Genomic DNA, 15,453 nt, shown 5'->3' with positions numbered 1-15,453 from the left:
AAAAAGTATGTGGCAAGTGCACTCGACTGTTTGTCGGGTCGAGTGTATCCCGGTGTGTTGGTGTGTTATGAATGATTGATCAAAATGAAGCTCAAAGGATTGAATCAACATGTAAAAATCCCCAGGCTTTATTTAGCTAAATACATATCAGGTGTGCGTTTATTTTGATGCTACAACAGTAGTAACCACTGATAATATTCTAAACGAGACAATGTACTATATTTGACTGAACTGTAGCACGTTTAAAGGCGAGATCCGTAAACAAGGAAGATCCTGGACTATACCACAGAGTAAGCGAACATACCTGTTTTATCATTTCTTTTATTAATTGAGAAACGACAAGTACAAACGCCTCGGCCTTGCAGGAGGTAATAAAAGACACGGGTATTTGCTCATCGAGGTGGCGTCTTTGCTGTAATTTTAAACGAGCAAGCCCCGCTCCCCCCCATCACCGGGACCTGCTTAGTTTCTGCCACCAGGAAGTACCAGCAGACTCAGCTGAGCCGAGATCTCTACTCTCTGCCCATCTGCTTCTACTGTCTGAAGGTTTAAGCATCGTTTTTCCTCCGCAGGTTCTGCTTTCTGTCGGAATGTTAGGAAAACTGTTCCGGTTTTTAGTCAGTCAAATGGCTGAGGTTTGCGACCCTTAAACCTCGGATAAACTGCTGTGACACTATCGGATTGTCACGTTGTCAAGTCAGAAACTCGGGATTATTTGGTGCAGGTGGGTGGGTCACTTGTTTTTTTTCCCATTGTGCCATCTAAACTGGAAAATTCACAACACATTTGTCATCTCAGAATCTCCGTTACTGCGACTGTGTTGCTTGCATGAACGGCAAAGTTTTTTTTTGTTAGTGTAAAGCCTGAATCCGTTTTAGCAAGTGAAGATAATTTAAATGCAAATTTCATTGAACAAGCTGGACGGATAGTGCAGTTCTGCACACCCATTTAAAACGGTTTGCGAAACGTTAACAATCTTTCATTTGCCAGCTGTTGTTAAATCCGTATTAAATGTTTTTGTCACTATCAGATTTACAGAGCACCCAGTGAATACTGCTGTAGCAGTGTGGAGTCAAAACGCTGTAGTCAGTAATATTAAACATTTGTACAATAATTGTGGTGGTTCAGGTGTCGTATCCAACTCCCCGTGAAATGTTTTCCTGTCCGTAATGCGCACGCGCTCCGGAAAACTTTCCAGGATAATTGTGGATATCGGCAGAGGCTGTATGCATGATTGTGCTTTATCTTATTAACATATGGACAAAAATAATTTTTCGTGTTTTTATCGGTGTATTTATTGCGTTTGCTAGGGAATAATGTAAAAATATTTGCCGACACCCCGTGAACGAAAGCTTAAGTTATATTTCTACGAGACAGGGGTGCCCCAGAGAAACCATACAAAGGCTATGAGCTTTATTTTGTCTTTTATGATTCACTTGATATGTGGATGGTGGGGAAAAGATTTAAACGGCGCGTGCGCGTTTTACAGGGGGATGCAGAATTCCAGGGGATACAACATTAGATACGACACCGGCAATTGTTCTGAGCACGCCACACTAATACTTGAAGCTAATCTGAACGATTTACTAATCATTTTGGCTTTGCATAAAAAATTACTTTCGTGTTTTCCACTAGACGTTTGCACAGGGGTTCAAGGTAATCCGTGGTAGAGTTCATGATTAACAACAGTATGACAAAGCTTCCAGTGTAATGAATTTATCGTACAAGTTTACCATGGGAAACTAAAACGTTTTTTTTTTAATATGGTGAGTTCCTCTATTACCTTATGTTACCTTACAAACATGAACCTCTCGTAACACAAACACCGAAAACTGTGGCTACAGCGACTGACCGGGGCTGTACACTCACTTAAAACAGAGCGTTTATCATCAGCGGAGATAAGCGGTAGCGCTTGTCACCACTAATTTGCAACAATTTGTAATAATCTCGCGGAGCCAGTGTTTGCTAGACCTGGAAATGTGATCCCTTCTTCAAGGCTGCGATACTGAAAGTCCTACACAGTTGCTGTGAATTGAGAAGCTCCGCAAAATGAAATTCTGCTCTTGAGTCACTGAGGGTGTTTCCTGAGAATGGGTGTTGGGTGACAAAAATATCACGCTGAGGTCTTCAATACTGTGGCTTGGTCTATTTGTGACCAGAATTGTGACCAGAGTGCTGTAGTTCAGGAGATGCGCTCTCCAGCTGTAATACAATGAGTGTTCTTCACAGAGTGGGGATTTGTGTTCAGTGCATCACCAAGCTCACAGAAGAGCAGACACTACTGCAGCAGGATCTGTTAGCTTAGCTACAGTATGTGCCTCATGCAGGGCCCAGCACACATGCTCTGACATATACGACTTGATATTTAAATCTCCTATGTGAATATATTGTATATTTCCATTCCTCTTGAGGATGGCCAATTTATTTTTCAGATCAAACATTCAGATTAAGTTTTGTTTGGCGTTCCCAATGTTAAATGCAGAGCCATGATTCATCAGTGAAACAGCAGTCTGCTGACTTAGTTCAGCTTCTAAAATACTTGTTGACAAGAAGTAGCTGCACTCTTGATAAGTGGGGCATATTGGTCCCTTTCTGTGATTTTCTGTCTCAAATTTCTTCAGGCTTGGCGTTCAACAGGTTAAATCACCTCATCGCCTGTGCCCAATCAGGTCTCACAGTAATGAGCCGATGTGCCCGAACAAGAAAGTCACTTGAGTGTATCGTAGCAAGTCATCAGTGGTTAATACTCAAAACGATGCCAAAAATCAAGTAATCAATATGCAAAATCCACATGCTTTGAAAAAATAAATCATACTTGCACAAATACTTTTTTATGTACATGGTATATTATATTATTATTATTATTATTATCCTAAACAGGAAAATGTCAAAGGATATCGGTATAGAATGGAAATAGGGCTGAGAAAAGAAAAACTCGGATGTCACCCAACATACGGTGCTTTTAGGCTGTATTGCTTTCCTTTCCTGGTTAACTCCTGTTTCACACTGACTATTGTATCTTTCGGAGAAGACGCAAAAAAGGGTCTGGACTGGACCCTGTGCAGAACTTCTTGAACCTCTGGAGCTGAACTGACTTCTCCTCCAGTTTGCCTTCGGCCTGGGGCTCCGTCAGCAGCAGGGGGACAGCAGGCTGCCTGGGGAGGTCAAGAGCTCTTTCAGCAGCCTCTCAGTTTGTGGAGTAGACAGGCGGCTGAGGCTTTAACCAGTTCCAAAGGCAGCACTTGAAATACATACACAGAAATAAAAGAATTTGTGGAAAAAGACATTTCCTGTGAGTTAATGTGACATGAAACTCTAGAATTGGCTTAAGTGAGAAATATATTTCTAGTGCGCCCTGGTTATATTCTAACACGATCTTAACTTTGCAGATCACAGCTGTGTTATAATTAAATTCGGTGAAGAGATATTGTCTAATTCTCTGTTGCATGTTTTTTGATGTAGGATGAAACTGCTGGGTAACATTGGGTCTGTAGACGTGGAAGAGTATTTGCTTTGCTTTTTCCACCTGGCTGACAGAGCCCTAGCACACTGAGCACGTGTTTGACTCTGAATACATACAGGAAACTGCTCAGTATTTCTGACCAAATATTTGGTCTTTAGTGAGGAGCTGGAGAGAGATTCTTCAGAAATATGTAGAAAATACTTAGGAAATACTGTCTTGTAACCAGAATAAGGATTATGTCGCTGACCGCCAGTGTCTGAAAGCCATCGCTGTGTAACTAGAATGCTGCACATGGGTTTAAATTCCACGTGAGACCCTGCTGTTTTCACCCTGAGCCAGGTGCTGTACCTGAATTGTTCCAGTGAGACACCCAGCTGTGTAAATTGTCGCATAAGTGAGTTGTTTTGGATATGTCAGCCAAATGAATTAGCAGTAAATTAGTTTAGATGTGGACACTTGTAAGCATCTTTGTCCACACCTTTACATAAAATGTCAGCTGTGTCAATCGATTGTCTCAGTCATGTTCTTCTTTAAAATCCACCTGCCTCGGATTCTTTTCATTATGATGCAGGTTTATGGGATGTTAAAGGAATTTTCAGAACAAAGGACTTGGTTTAGGGCTTCCCCGATATTGTCATCCATAATGGAAGCAACATTAGTAGATTTGTGTGTCTGGAATTCTGGGTTCTGTTTCAAGCTTGCTGTAGTGGTGACACACATCTCTTCAATTTGGCAAAGAGAAGCGTTTCTTCATTCAGTTGTTCTCGTAAGATCAGAAGTGGTTTAAAAAGTAATATATTCCCAACAAACATGCCCAGCAGCAAAGAGATTAATAAAAAGTGATCTGATGGAACAATCGCAGTTTTTCAGTACTTAGTAATATCCACATCTCACATGCTACATGGTAGTACAGATAGAATGAGACCATAGGGAACTGTGGCTCTAATGGTGGGTCATCCCTGTACATAATGCATAAATTGAATAGCAGAATTAGGAGCTTTCACATACTGTAATTCATCACTTTCACACATGATGTGCTGTAAAATAACAGCTCTATCACATGACCACTGTGGTTTGAGCAAAAGCTTCAGAGGGAGGAGTTAGACCGGTGAGAGACTAAGTAATTCTTTAAAGCAGCCCCTTGCAGTGCAGTGTTCCTGCACTCTTGTGACTCTAAGGTGGAAAATTTAATCTCTTTACCAAAAAGTGGTTTTTGCTTTTTTTTAAAGAAATCCTAGCCTTCGGTATGTATGCTCTCCCCACCCCTTCCTTTTAATCAAAGAAAACGCTTTTGATTTGTGAGTCTTGAGAAAGAAATTACAGTTGTCATGAATGCTGTTGGATTAAACCTGTTCAAAACCAGTATTAAAGACTTTCGGTTTAGACATGTTCCAGCAGGATGAGGTTTGTTTGGAAACGTGGACCAGAAGACACAAGTGGAAGCTGCTTGCAAATACATTTAAAATTCAGAACAGAAAGTAGTACTTTGCCCAAAACGTTGTGGGAGTCTGGAACAAGCTATTCAGCTGTATTGTTGACGCCAGTACTGTGCTTTCTTTAAATAAATGGCTGGATGAGACTGATATTCTTGGATCAACTAACTACTAACTACCAAACAGGCTGGAATAGTCTCCTCTCCTTGTAACGTTTCATAGTTTCTTAGGCCTTGTTACTTTGTTGTTAATACAAACTATTTACTTCTGGTCTTGTATTGGGGTAGAGATTTGGTCCATTACTACTTCAAATAGAGCCTCCTTTTGATGTTGGTTGTTGTGTTGCAATATTTTAATAGTAAAAAAAGGTGTTACAGCATTTACTGCTGACAGAGTTGCAGACAGAATCTTCACTTTAGACTTTTCCTAAAATAGGTTTCCAGCATTGTTATTTGCTATTTGCTTGTGGTATCTTTCAGCCTTGTGATGTACAGAGCACTTAAATCATTCTGTATATCAAGAATACTTCAGGTTTGTTTAATGAGGTCAAACACAATATCCCACAGATCAGTTTTTGTAACAGCAGCGTTCTTTTGTGCTCTTGTGGAGGGAGACATTTAAAAAAAAATTGAAGGTGCTGAGAAAACGGTCTCTTTACTGCTGTAGAGGTAGCACCAGCGAATTGTTACACTCTCTACCATATTTTAGGAACTTCAACATTCTTTGTAATGTTCTCCGCTTCTCTAAAATGCCTCCATCTTGTAGCTTTTTGCTTGTTCCTTACAAGAGCCAGGCCGTGACACCTGACAGGCAGGAATTTGCTATGCAAAATAACTGCTCAGGACAGGTTTTGCCTGTCGGCTGTCTATGAAATCGAGATGCTCATTGATCTGTTGGAAGGCACAGCAAATGCCTTTTTTTCCCCAAGAACGCTACTTGAATCGTTTCTATGTCTTAATGACAAGATAAGGATAACCAATGTGCTTTGGAGGGATTTTGGTCGAGAAAAAGCCAAATTGGATCTTATCTACTTGAGAGGTAATGACTTCCTTCTTCAAAACATATGGTAACGGGGGGGTTGAGCTGCTGTAAGTTTGCAGCCTGACTGCCTGACTTGTGTTGTCTTGGCATCTGAGAGTGTTTGCTGTCTGGGGCAAGCTGGACCCAGTGAAACTGAGAGCCGCTTGTTGTGGGAACAGTTTTTTAAGGGAACCCATGTCGGTGTCAAATGACAGGCATCAGTGTGGATTTGTGCTGCGTAGCCATCTATATATTTACTATATCTCTCTCTTTGCAAATACAGTAGATGTGTTTTTGTCCGTGTGCTGTGAAAGTAGTTTAAATGTAAAAAGATGTGACTGTATTCTTGTAAGGTGTCCGCTGGAGTTCTCTGGGAGATTGTCAGAATTAATAGTTTGACTATGTCTAAAATGAGCTACAAACTGAGAGAGTAATCTAATGCATTTTGAAAGCCCTGAATAATTGAAATGTGTTTGTCTGCTCACCGGAGTGACTTCTCAGTAGTTGAGTGGCATTTTTCTTAAAGGAATTAACTGCAGTTTTGGAGCTTTCTGAGTTTTGTCAGACCATTAGGAGTGTTAAAGAAGTCACCGCAAATGCACTGTAGTGGCTCGTCTTTAAACGCAAAAGGAAAATAGAGTCGAGAGCTTTCCGTCTTGAATTACTGTAAATGGTCCAATTTGGATATTCTAGCTTGGGATCATTAGAATTTTATTCTCTCTTTTTCATTCTGAAGACATTTTCTGAGTTGATGTTATCAATACCTTTAAGAATTATGATTTCTTGTATCAGGTCTCCTTATTTTCCGTTGCAAATTCAAAAGGTTGATTTTCCTCCAGCTGAATTAACTGTGAACTGATGTAGACAAATACCATACTAAGGAACCGTACTTTACCGCAACAATGTTATGGTTAAAAAAAAAATCAAACAGTACTACAGTTATATTAAGTTCAAAAGCAATTTCAAAAGAAAAGTGTCTGTCTGTTCTCTAAAGTGGTGTGTTTACAATTCAACACTTTTAGCTGCTATCCTTCTCAATTCTGTGAGCATCTTTAAAGCCCCCTTTTTTATTTTGGAGAAAGAACTATATTAGATACACATGACAATGTTTCACACAGACCATATAAACATCAAACTTATGGCCTATTTCCTAACTGTTTTCTCTTTATGTTCTACAAATTCATACATTTTTAAAATATAGAACTATGTACAGTACACCCAGAACTGGGCAGATTCCATCAAATATATTTCATTGATTCAATCAACCCAGTCATTCTTTGTTGGTGAATCAGGGCTTTTTACTTGCAAATAAAAGAATTCCAAACAGATACCCATCAGTCGCCCACGAATGAGAATCCGATTTGCCAAAATACAAAGCTTCAAATATATAGGGCAAATCCCTTTCAAATATATTCTCCAGGGCCGTCCCAATCAGTCTATATCCGTCCCAGAAGCCTTATTTGGGGCAATCCCAGAGTACACGGCAGTTCTATTTTGATTTTTCAAAAGATATTCTCTGTATTTTAAACCTGAAAACATTGCATCAGATCTTTATCCATTATAGTACAAAATGCTGTTATTCCTTTAGTTATTTGGATTTCAAACCTATTATCCAGTCTATATGTTTTAAACTCCAAATTATAAGCACACCATCTGAGTACTTTTACAGTGATACTCTTTTTAACCTTGTTCCTTCTTCAAAGCCCCTTTCAGGGCCACAGTGTTCTCACTCATCTTGAAAATTCACTGCCGATTTTCACAGTCATTTGCTTTCTGCTGCGGTTCACACAGAGCAAGAATTCAGCCGTGGTCCTGAGGACTCAATCCAGCAGGTTTATACAGTCGGTCACTACTAGGTCATCAATTTGTGAAGACCTGGATAATTGAACTGTGATCATTTAAACAAGCGATTTGTTCATTTAGGTACTTTAGAGACCATCTGGAGCAAAAATCAAAATATGACTCTATCATGTCATTGGTTTCTGACTTGGAGATTTGGATTCTTGTTTTCAGTGATGTCTAAATGACATTGCCCTCAAGGATGATACTCTTCTTTACTGAACAAATTACTTTCTTAATTGATCAATGACGTATTGAGAAATAGCCACTCCATGCATTGAGTACACATATCCAGTCCTTTCTTTGGAATGATGGAGAGGGCAGAAAAAGTAATCAGTGAGAGCTAGCCAGCTGGTTGGTATTAAGGTCTACGTGTTGGGCTTTGTTCCAATAAAATGCTGATAATAAGCAAATTATATTTTAAACATGATTGCAAGCAGGCGACATCCGCTGTACAGTCTATGTACTGGTAACTCTGGAGACCTTCTGAGATGTCATTAAGATAATGTTCTTTATAATAAAAACAGTGCACTAATAATGTACTTACACCGACACTTTCTAATGAGCCATGCTGTTCGAATAACTTGATTGGCAGTTGGTGAAACTAAATTTTCAGCAAAACAAGCTGTCTGGGATGAATGTATCCCTTGTCTTATTCTGAACTCTGTGTTGATTTAACCTTCGTGATTCATTTATGTAAAATGAAGTGTCAGCTACTCTTCCTTTTACAAATATTATATTAATGCTGTAAGAGTACCTTTTCATTTGTTGTTGTTTTTTTTCAAATCAGGTGATGTAATTATCATGGGTTAATACCTTCTTCATATTCCACAGATTTAATGTGCAAGAGTGTGTACGGCGTATTGGAATGGATATGTTCTGTATCAGAAGGAAAATATCCTTTCAATTCATGGTCTCTAGTTCTTGCTTTGTCCAGCTGTCAAACTAGATTGCTCACTCATGAGTGTCATCATTGTACGGCATCTAGGAAAATGGTCACTTCTTTTTGACGTTTAGGAAGAAACAGTTCTCACCGCTGTTCTGTGTATTTCTGAGGGAGAAAGTTGCAGGGGGCGATCAGGAATCACTTTGGGATCAGAGGAATATGGAATCCATGTGGCATTGTGCCTCAGGGCAGCGAGCATGAGGACCAGTTGAGTGATGCCTTCAGTTTAAGCAAATTTGGTGATTATGGGAACCTTGTGCTGAGACGAGATGAAGTGACATCACATGGCCAACTGTATTTAGCCATTCAGTGGCATTAAGCAGGCATACTTCTGTGGACAATTGGATTTAGCAAAGATGAGAATAGGACTGGATTGATAGTGCCACAAAGAGTTGGGATTTGTTTTAGGTGGTTACCTGTGCTTTTAAAATCATGCTGTGGTGAAACAACTAGAAGGTCAAGCTGTTGTTGCAAATTGAGAAGTGAAATCTTTTGGTGATCTGCTGATCTCTTCAGCCAATACAAGGATCAGAGACTTTAAGAGAAGTGGTGGTGGACCAGTTGGTGGTGCTCTTCCATCACTGTGCTGTAGGAGGCACTGTCTTTCGGGAGGAGATGGAACCGAGGCCCTGGTGACTTCGTCTTAAAAGATTCCAACATTTTTCATAGGAAAAGAGGTATTTACAAAGATATATCTCCCTGTACATTCTGACCTAATTTTAAATTACCCAGGTTCTTGCTTCTGCACTGGTTGCATCATGGCTGCTGCATGTCACCCAGGTGGAGTTGCATATCAGTGGTGCAGAAAGTAGGCCCACTAATGTGTGAAGTAACTACTATTCAGTAACATCCAAACACATAATTATATCTTACAGAAGCACAATACTGTTTAAGGATAAAAAACACGATGTATTTCACAACACCTTAAGTTGTCTTTCAGTTTAGAGTATTAAATGCAAAGCACTAGGCTTAAAATGTTGCCCAGAGATAAGTGAAAGAGTTCATTAAAGAAGAACTCAGCCAGGCTGGTTTGTGTAATTTGCCTGTGGTTTGACAAGTGTAGTACACTATAATTAAAACAGGAGAAGCAGAAAAGGGAAATTGCACTTTGTTTGTGACCTGAAGAAAACAAAACTAATATTTTGTTATAGCCTTTTCATGCCTATAGGAGAGCAAGAGCTTAAGGGAATGTTCTTTGAATCTCTTCTGTTTTGAACAGACAAGACTGAGGGACCAGGTTCAAGTATTCACAATTCTCAAAGGCACTGATGGAGTCAACCCTGTGGTGCACTAATGTTAAGATGTCAGTTTCCCTTTAAGCTAGATCATCACTTTGAGGAGACTGCATGCGTGTTTGATCAACCAAAAACTCAACCTTGCCACCCTTCTTCAAAACACTTGAGACACTGCAAAACACTTGTGAGAAGTACCACAGGATTAAGAGATTTAAAAAAATTCAAATTCAGAACTCCAGTCTTAAAGTAATGTCCTACACTGACAGATTAAAAAATCTAAATTCAAGTACAACTGCCGTGTGTCTTATAACATAGAAAATGACATACCTGTAATGCTGGCTTTTGGGACAAGCAGATACCAGGCCCTAAAACCAGTAAGACAGCTGACTGATTCATAGGGTTAAGGCAACCACTGAAGCCTGGAACAGCTATCAGCAAAGTATTTAGTATTGGATGGAAAAGGTTAAGATGCACCGCGCAGTTACAGAGTTAACTAAATTGTGCAGGACAACATCAGTTTTCTGCTGCTAAAGCAGTACCGTCTTTCATCTACAGTAGCTGAGTGGATGACTGATTCTCAGATGAAGTACAGTACGTCTCCTACAGCAGCATGAACCCATTATTCAGATTTGAATTCACCAGGAGGACTTGGAAGTGATTGAATGAGGGAGATTTTGTGCATTGATTTCCCCTCATTGTGATAGTAAATTCCAATTATGTAATTAAGTGCAGTCATTTCCGTATTTTTCAAACAGTTGTGCAGTTGATTAGATCCAACAAAAACTAACACTGTTCTTCCTGAAAGAACACGGTGATGTGGACAGTTACATTTCTCTCCTGCTGGGGAATCGGACTCTTGCTTTTCATCCCAGGAGCTGCTGACTCATCTGTGCAGATTCTTGGGGCTGGTCTTTGCCTTTGAGTGTAACTGTCTGCAGTCATCGTCTTGGAGGAATGACTTGCTGTGCTGCTCTGCCTCCCTCCAACAGAAGTAAACATTCTAATGGTGCACATGTACCTTTGGTTCTGAAAGCAGGACTTGTCTGGAAATACTTCCAGAAAGAGGATTTTCAAAGTTTAAGGAATATTTATTTTTTCAGAAAAAATGGTTGAGCTTTACAAGGTCATTGCTGGTTGGCTTTCCACAATAAAACGTGGTTCTCAGCTTCTAAGAGTTGAACAAAAACAGATGAAGAGTGAGGAATGAACAGAGAAGTGGATCTGGTTTTAAATTTGGAATTTCCAGTTTTAATGTTATCCTCCAACTCATGTCTCGGCTGTCAGCTCTGAGCCCCACCTGCTCACCTCTTATCTGCTAACTAATCACAGGCTGCACTGCCCCCTACTGGAGGAGGAGAGTCATGTCAAGCACCCAAGAGGCCAGGAGGGGTCTTTGTCACATCCCCGGCCAGCTAACTCAACCACACTCTCAGCGACTCTAAGACAATTGTACTTTGCGTTTGGAGGATCTTTAATTTCTGAAGTATCATATGTCCTCTGAATTTCTGTTTGCTTTAAGAGTTACCACAATTTTAACTAAATGAAAGATTTCACTGTGGTATTGTTTGTTTAACACAACATGAAAAACAGCCAGCTTTCATCCATACTGTAGTTGTCTTCACAGCATTTCCAAACGTCTTTCAATAGGTAGATAACTGAATGAAGAGTCTCGAAGGTTTGTTGCTTGACAATGTAAATTCAAAGTTAGCTCTAATGAAATGTACTGCCTACATGATAATTGATTTGATTGTTTTGTGTCGGACACGGTTTTAAGTTTGCTTTTAGCTCTTAGTGTTAAGTGGGGTTTGTAATGGATATCAACCCTGTACTCCCTCATTCAGGTGTGTTCCCCTAAAATGTAACCAGTTGAGCATCTCTCATGCTGGGAGTGTTTGATACATTGTTGTTACAGGTTGGTTAAAAAAAGGACAGAGTGAGAGAGTGAAACCTGCAAAAAAAAAGAAAAAAATTGGAATGTCCAATTCAGGGTGAACACTGTCTGAGTTGTCTGTGTTGCACTATCGCTCCTTTGAGTGTGTTTTTAGCAGCTCTGGTCTTCGGCTCATTCTCCTGGTTGCTGTTTCTCAGGGGCTTCCTTTCTAAACCATAGTGTGTGGGGTTGTCTCTCACCCTTTTCTCCGCTACCTCACGCACAAAGTCACCCCAGCGCCCCCATTCAGAATGAATGGAACACAGAAGAGAGGACCCAAATGGACACTACACGAAAGTTAATTTAATTTCGAGAACAGAAGGCACTACCTTACCCCAAGGGTTGTGGGAGCGTCGAACAAGCTACCCAGCTATGTTGTTGAAGCTGATACTCTGCTTCTTCCCAGAACAGCCTGGATGAGATCCTCAGATTCATAAGCTATTGACTAGCAGATGGGCCAGATGGGCTGAAGGGCCTCTTTTCATTCGTGACCATTCTGACTTTCTAATGTTCACGCCTCCTCAAAGAGAGCACCGGATGATAGAGAGATATTCTGAGCCGCCGTCCATCACAGAAGTGATTGTCTCCAGCTGCAGCCTCTTCAGTTGCTCGCACGCTGACAGCAGGTCACAGTTATCATTCCCCACCTGTATCTGTCAAAAAAACAATCACCTATAAACTGCTGTTTCAACAGAAGTGTCACCGAGGAGAGTCTGTTTACAGTTCTGTATGCTGAAGTTATTAGAAGCCGTACAATTGAAGTGTTTTTTTTCTTAACCAAGGACTGAATGCAGATTCAGGTAAACAAAAGTCTGAAACAGCAAGTAGATCAGTTACAAAGTGTCAATTATCCCTGGTGGTTTAGAGCTCATTAGGAATGTAAACCAGCAGAGACAGGGGTCCCCCAGGGCCACGGCTGGGAACCATTGCTCTGGTGAATAATAATAAAAGCTAAGCTGCCTATTCCTGCTCCTAACTGCCCCATTAAAAGGGCAGACTTTGTCAGCTCCTAGGTACAAATACCAATACACTATATACAGGAAAAAGAAATACTGTCTACTCCTGCACAGCACTCAGGTCTGATGAATGGAAATGATCAAGATTAAAGGTTAGACCACTAATGCAGTATAACCTATAATAAAAGCTTTTAATGTTCAGATATTGATTCTGATGCACGCCTGATTTGTATTCACTAGGAAGCATGGGATCCAGAAACACAAATCACAGTCAAATGTGCTGGCCTAAGTACCTCAACTGAGAAGCGCTTGCCCTGCAATATTCTTGTTAGTGAGAGAATTCCAGAGTACAGGAAGACCAGGAATGGAGGAATGAAGTCGCCCTGCTCCCATTGGAGCTGGGAGAGATCAGATCCCTGCTCACTGTCCTTGGCATGCTCTTCCACCCCAGGTCTCGAGCATGCTGGGCTGAATCATGGATCCAGAAGAGCAGGAGCTGCTGAGCGACTACCGGTACAGGAGCTACTCATCTGTGATCGAGAAGGCACTGAGGAACTTCGAGTCCTCCAGCGAATGGGCCGACCTCATTTCCTCTCTGGGCAAGCTCAACAAGGTATGTTCTAGTTACCAGCATGCACTGCGTTCAGGTCACTTCTGATTTTGACTCATGCCTTAACCACACACAGATCTGTTTGGCGTTCAAGGTTTGCTCTTTGCAAAGCAATCCGACCTGTGCAAGGTTTTGCAAAGCACCACAGATCGTAATTCATGAACAGATTGGCTCCATGTTGATCATTGTGTTAGTTATTTCAAAATAGGTTGGCCAACTTAAAATTTCCTGCATGTATTGTTGGCTTATTAAAGATGTGATGGATGAAAGCACTGTGAAGTGGGAGTCTCATCTATTCATCTTTCTTAGCTAGGATGAATAAAATGTGCTCCTGTCCTCCAGGTGTAGGCTGGACCAAGCTGATCCAGTCCTTCAGGGACTGCTGGGCTCACAGGATGTTAGGGGAAAATGGGTCAGCAACAGCAGTCTCTTTTGCTGCCCTGAATGTGTAAAGCACAGAGAAGGAGCTGAAGTTTCAGAGAAGCTGAAGTTGGGTACTGCACTAATTTGCACAGCACATTCAGAAAGAGATGCATGAACCTTGAATTTTGTTAAGTTTTTATATAGATTGCAACACTCTTTTTTACCCCATTTACGAGCTCTCAACAGGCACGTCATCAGATCCTGGGCATTGTGGCCACCTGAGCTCATAGCCACTGCAACACTGTGAAACAGGGCTGGGACTCAAACAGTTTTAGACTAAAAAATAATCTGGGTGTAAACTAAACTGTTGGTTGACTACTAGGTATTAGTCTTTTTATCAACTCACTTTTGCATTTCTCACATAAAAAAATAACTTTTATTATGAAATTCTTTTTTCTGCAAACTTGCAGGTTAAAAGACCGCCTTTTGACCATGTGTAGTCGGGCTCCAGCAATGTCTTGTAATCAAAAGGGTGTTACGTGTGAGTGCTTGTCTGATTTCCAGATTTCCAGCTGCCATATTCCTGTCAATCCAAACGCATTTCGTGAAAGGGTTTTTATTTGAATCTGTTAGGCAAACAGTCCCGTGCTCCATGTGTTTTGGGTGTGTGATGTGCAGTGTTTGATTAGTCTAGAGGAGCTGCATGGCTAAAGTTCAGCAGCTTGTGCAGGGTGTGGGCTCGTAGACTGAAGCACATACCGTTTTCGCTGTTTCTTGCTCTGGCCTTTTTGTCATTTTACACTCATTGACTGTTCCGGAGCTCTTGCTCAGCTACTATCAGTTGGTCTGTTTTTTTTTGCATCCTTCACTGCTGAAAACTCTTGCAACACGTGATTCCCATTTGCATGGTTTCTGAGCATGGCCCCTCTGCTGAGTGTGTGAACACTGAACACTCAACTGTTACTCCACAAAAACTAATATAAAGAAACAGAAATGAATGTATTCAATTTATTTGTATTTTCTCATGAGATTTTTCCAAACTTCAGTGCAATACCCATTATTGTCTGAAGGCACTCCACTGTGCCACAGTGCTCCAGCTGAGAAATACTACCTCTCAGAACTGATTCCAATCTTCTTCTTTAACATTGTAGATTAAGCCGGCCCAGGGACGCCAAATAAATGTAGTGATTCATAGCCGGTTCAGGGACGCCAAATATGTAATCATAGTGGCTCTCTGAAGGCACCAGTTCTGTAGGGTTTGGGCATTTACTGAGACAATTATTAATTGTAGCAGTAAATCACAAAGTTGATTCTTTTGATGGCTTTAGAATCCAACCATGCGACATAACTCAAACAACGCGCACACACAGGTACTAATACACGAGGATACATTTATTAATACATAGAATATGCATATAAACCTAACAGATCTTATCGAGAGGGTTATCAGAATACAAAAGATATATATTCAATCAGTTACAAAGTGTTACACATCAAGAGGACATACGTTCAGTATATCATTCATTAAGACCGTTTCGTAAAGTGAACTTGGTTACAACTTCTACATTAGATACTCAAACAAGTACATAACTCTTAGGAATTAAATTGATATCAACTGGTTGGGATAACAATTGAATTCTCGAGCTGTAATGCATTGA

General features: G+C 40.6%; 1 protein-coding gene across 2 annotated transcripts in view; it reads left to right on the top strand.

The window, feature by feature from the left end:
* Positions 1–420: 420 nt before the first annotated feature.
* Positions 421–15,453, top strand: part of dop1b (DOP1 leucine zipper like protein B) — a 63,487-nt gene continuing 48,454 nt past the window's right edge. Inside the window, exons 1-2 of one of the 2 annotated variants that reach the window (XM_088600891.1) lie at positions 421–724; positions 13,274–13,435. In XM_088600891.1, the coding sequence (XP_088457017.1) occupies positions 13,298–13,435 (138 nt within the window). In that variant the 5' untranslated portion in view covers positions 421–724; positions 13,274–13,297. Of the gene's footprint in view, positions 725–5,835; positions 5,935–13,273; positions 13,436–15,453 lie in introns of those variants that run through there. The other variant, XM_088600902.1, reaches the window with a different exon arrangement.

The sequence above is a fragment of the Lepisosteus platostomus genome, chromosome 2 (genome assembly GCF_059453375.1).
Source record: "Lepisosteus platostomus isolate fLepPlt1 chromosome 2, fLepPlt1.hap1, whole genome shotgun sequence".
NCBI classification, from domain to species: Eukaryota; Metazoa; Chordata; class Actinopteri; order Semionotiformes; family Lepisosteidae; genus Lepisosteus; species Lepisosteus platostomus.
Note: the sequence above shows the minus strand (reverse complement) of the source record. Positions and strands in the feature narration are given on the sequence as shown.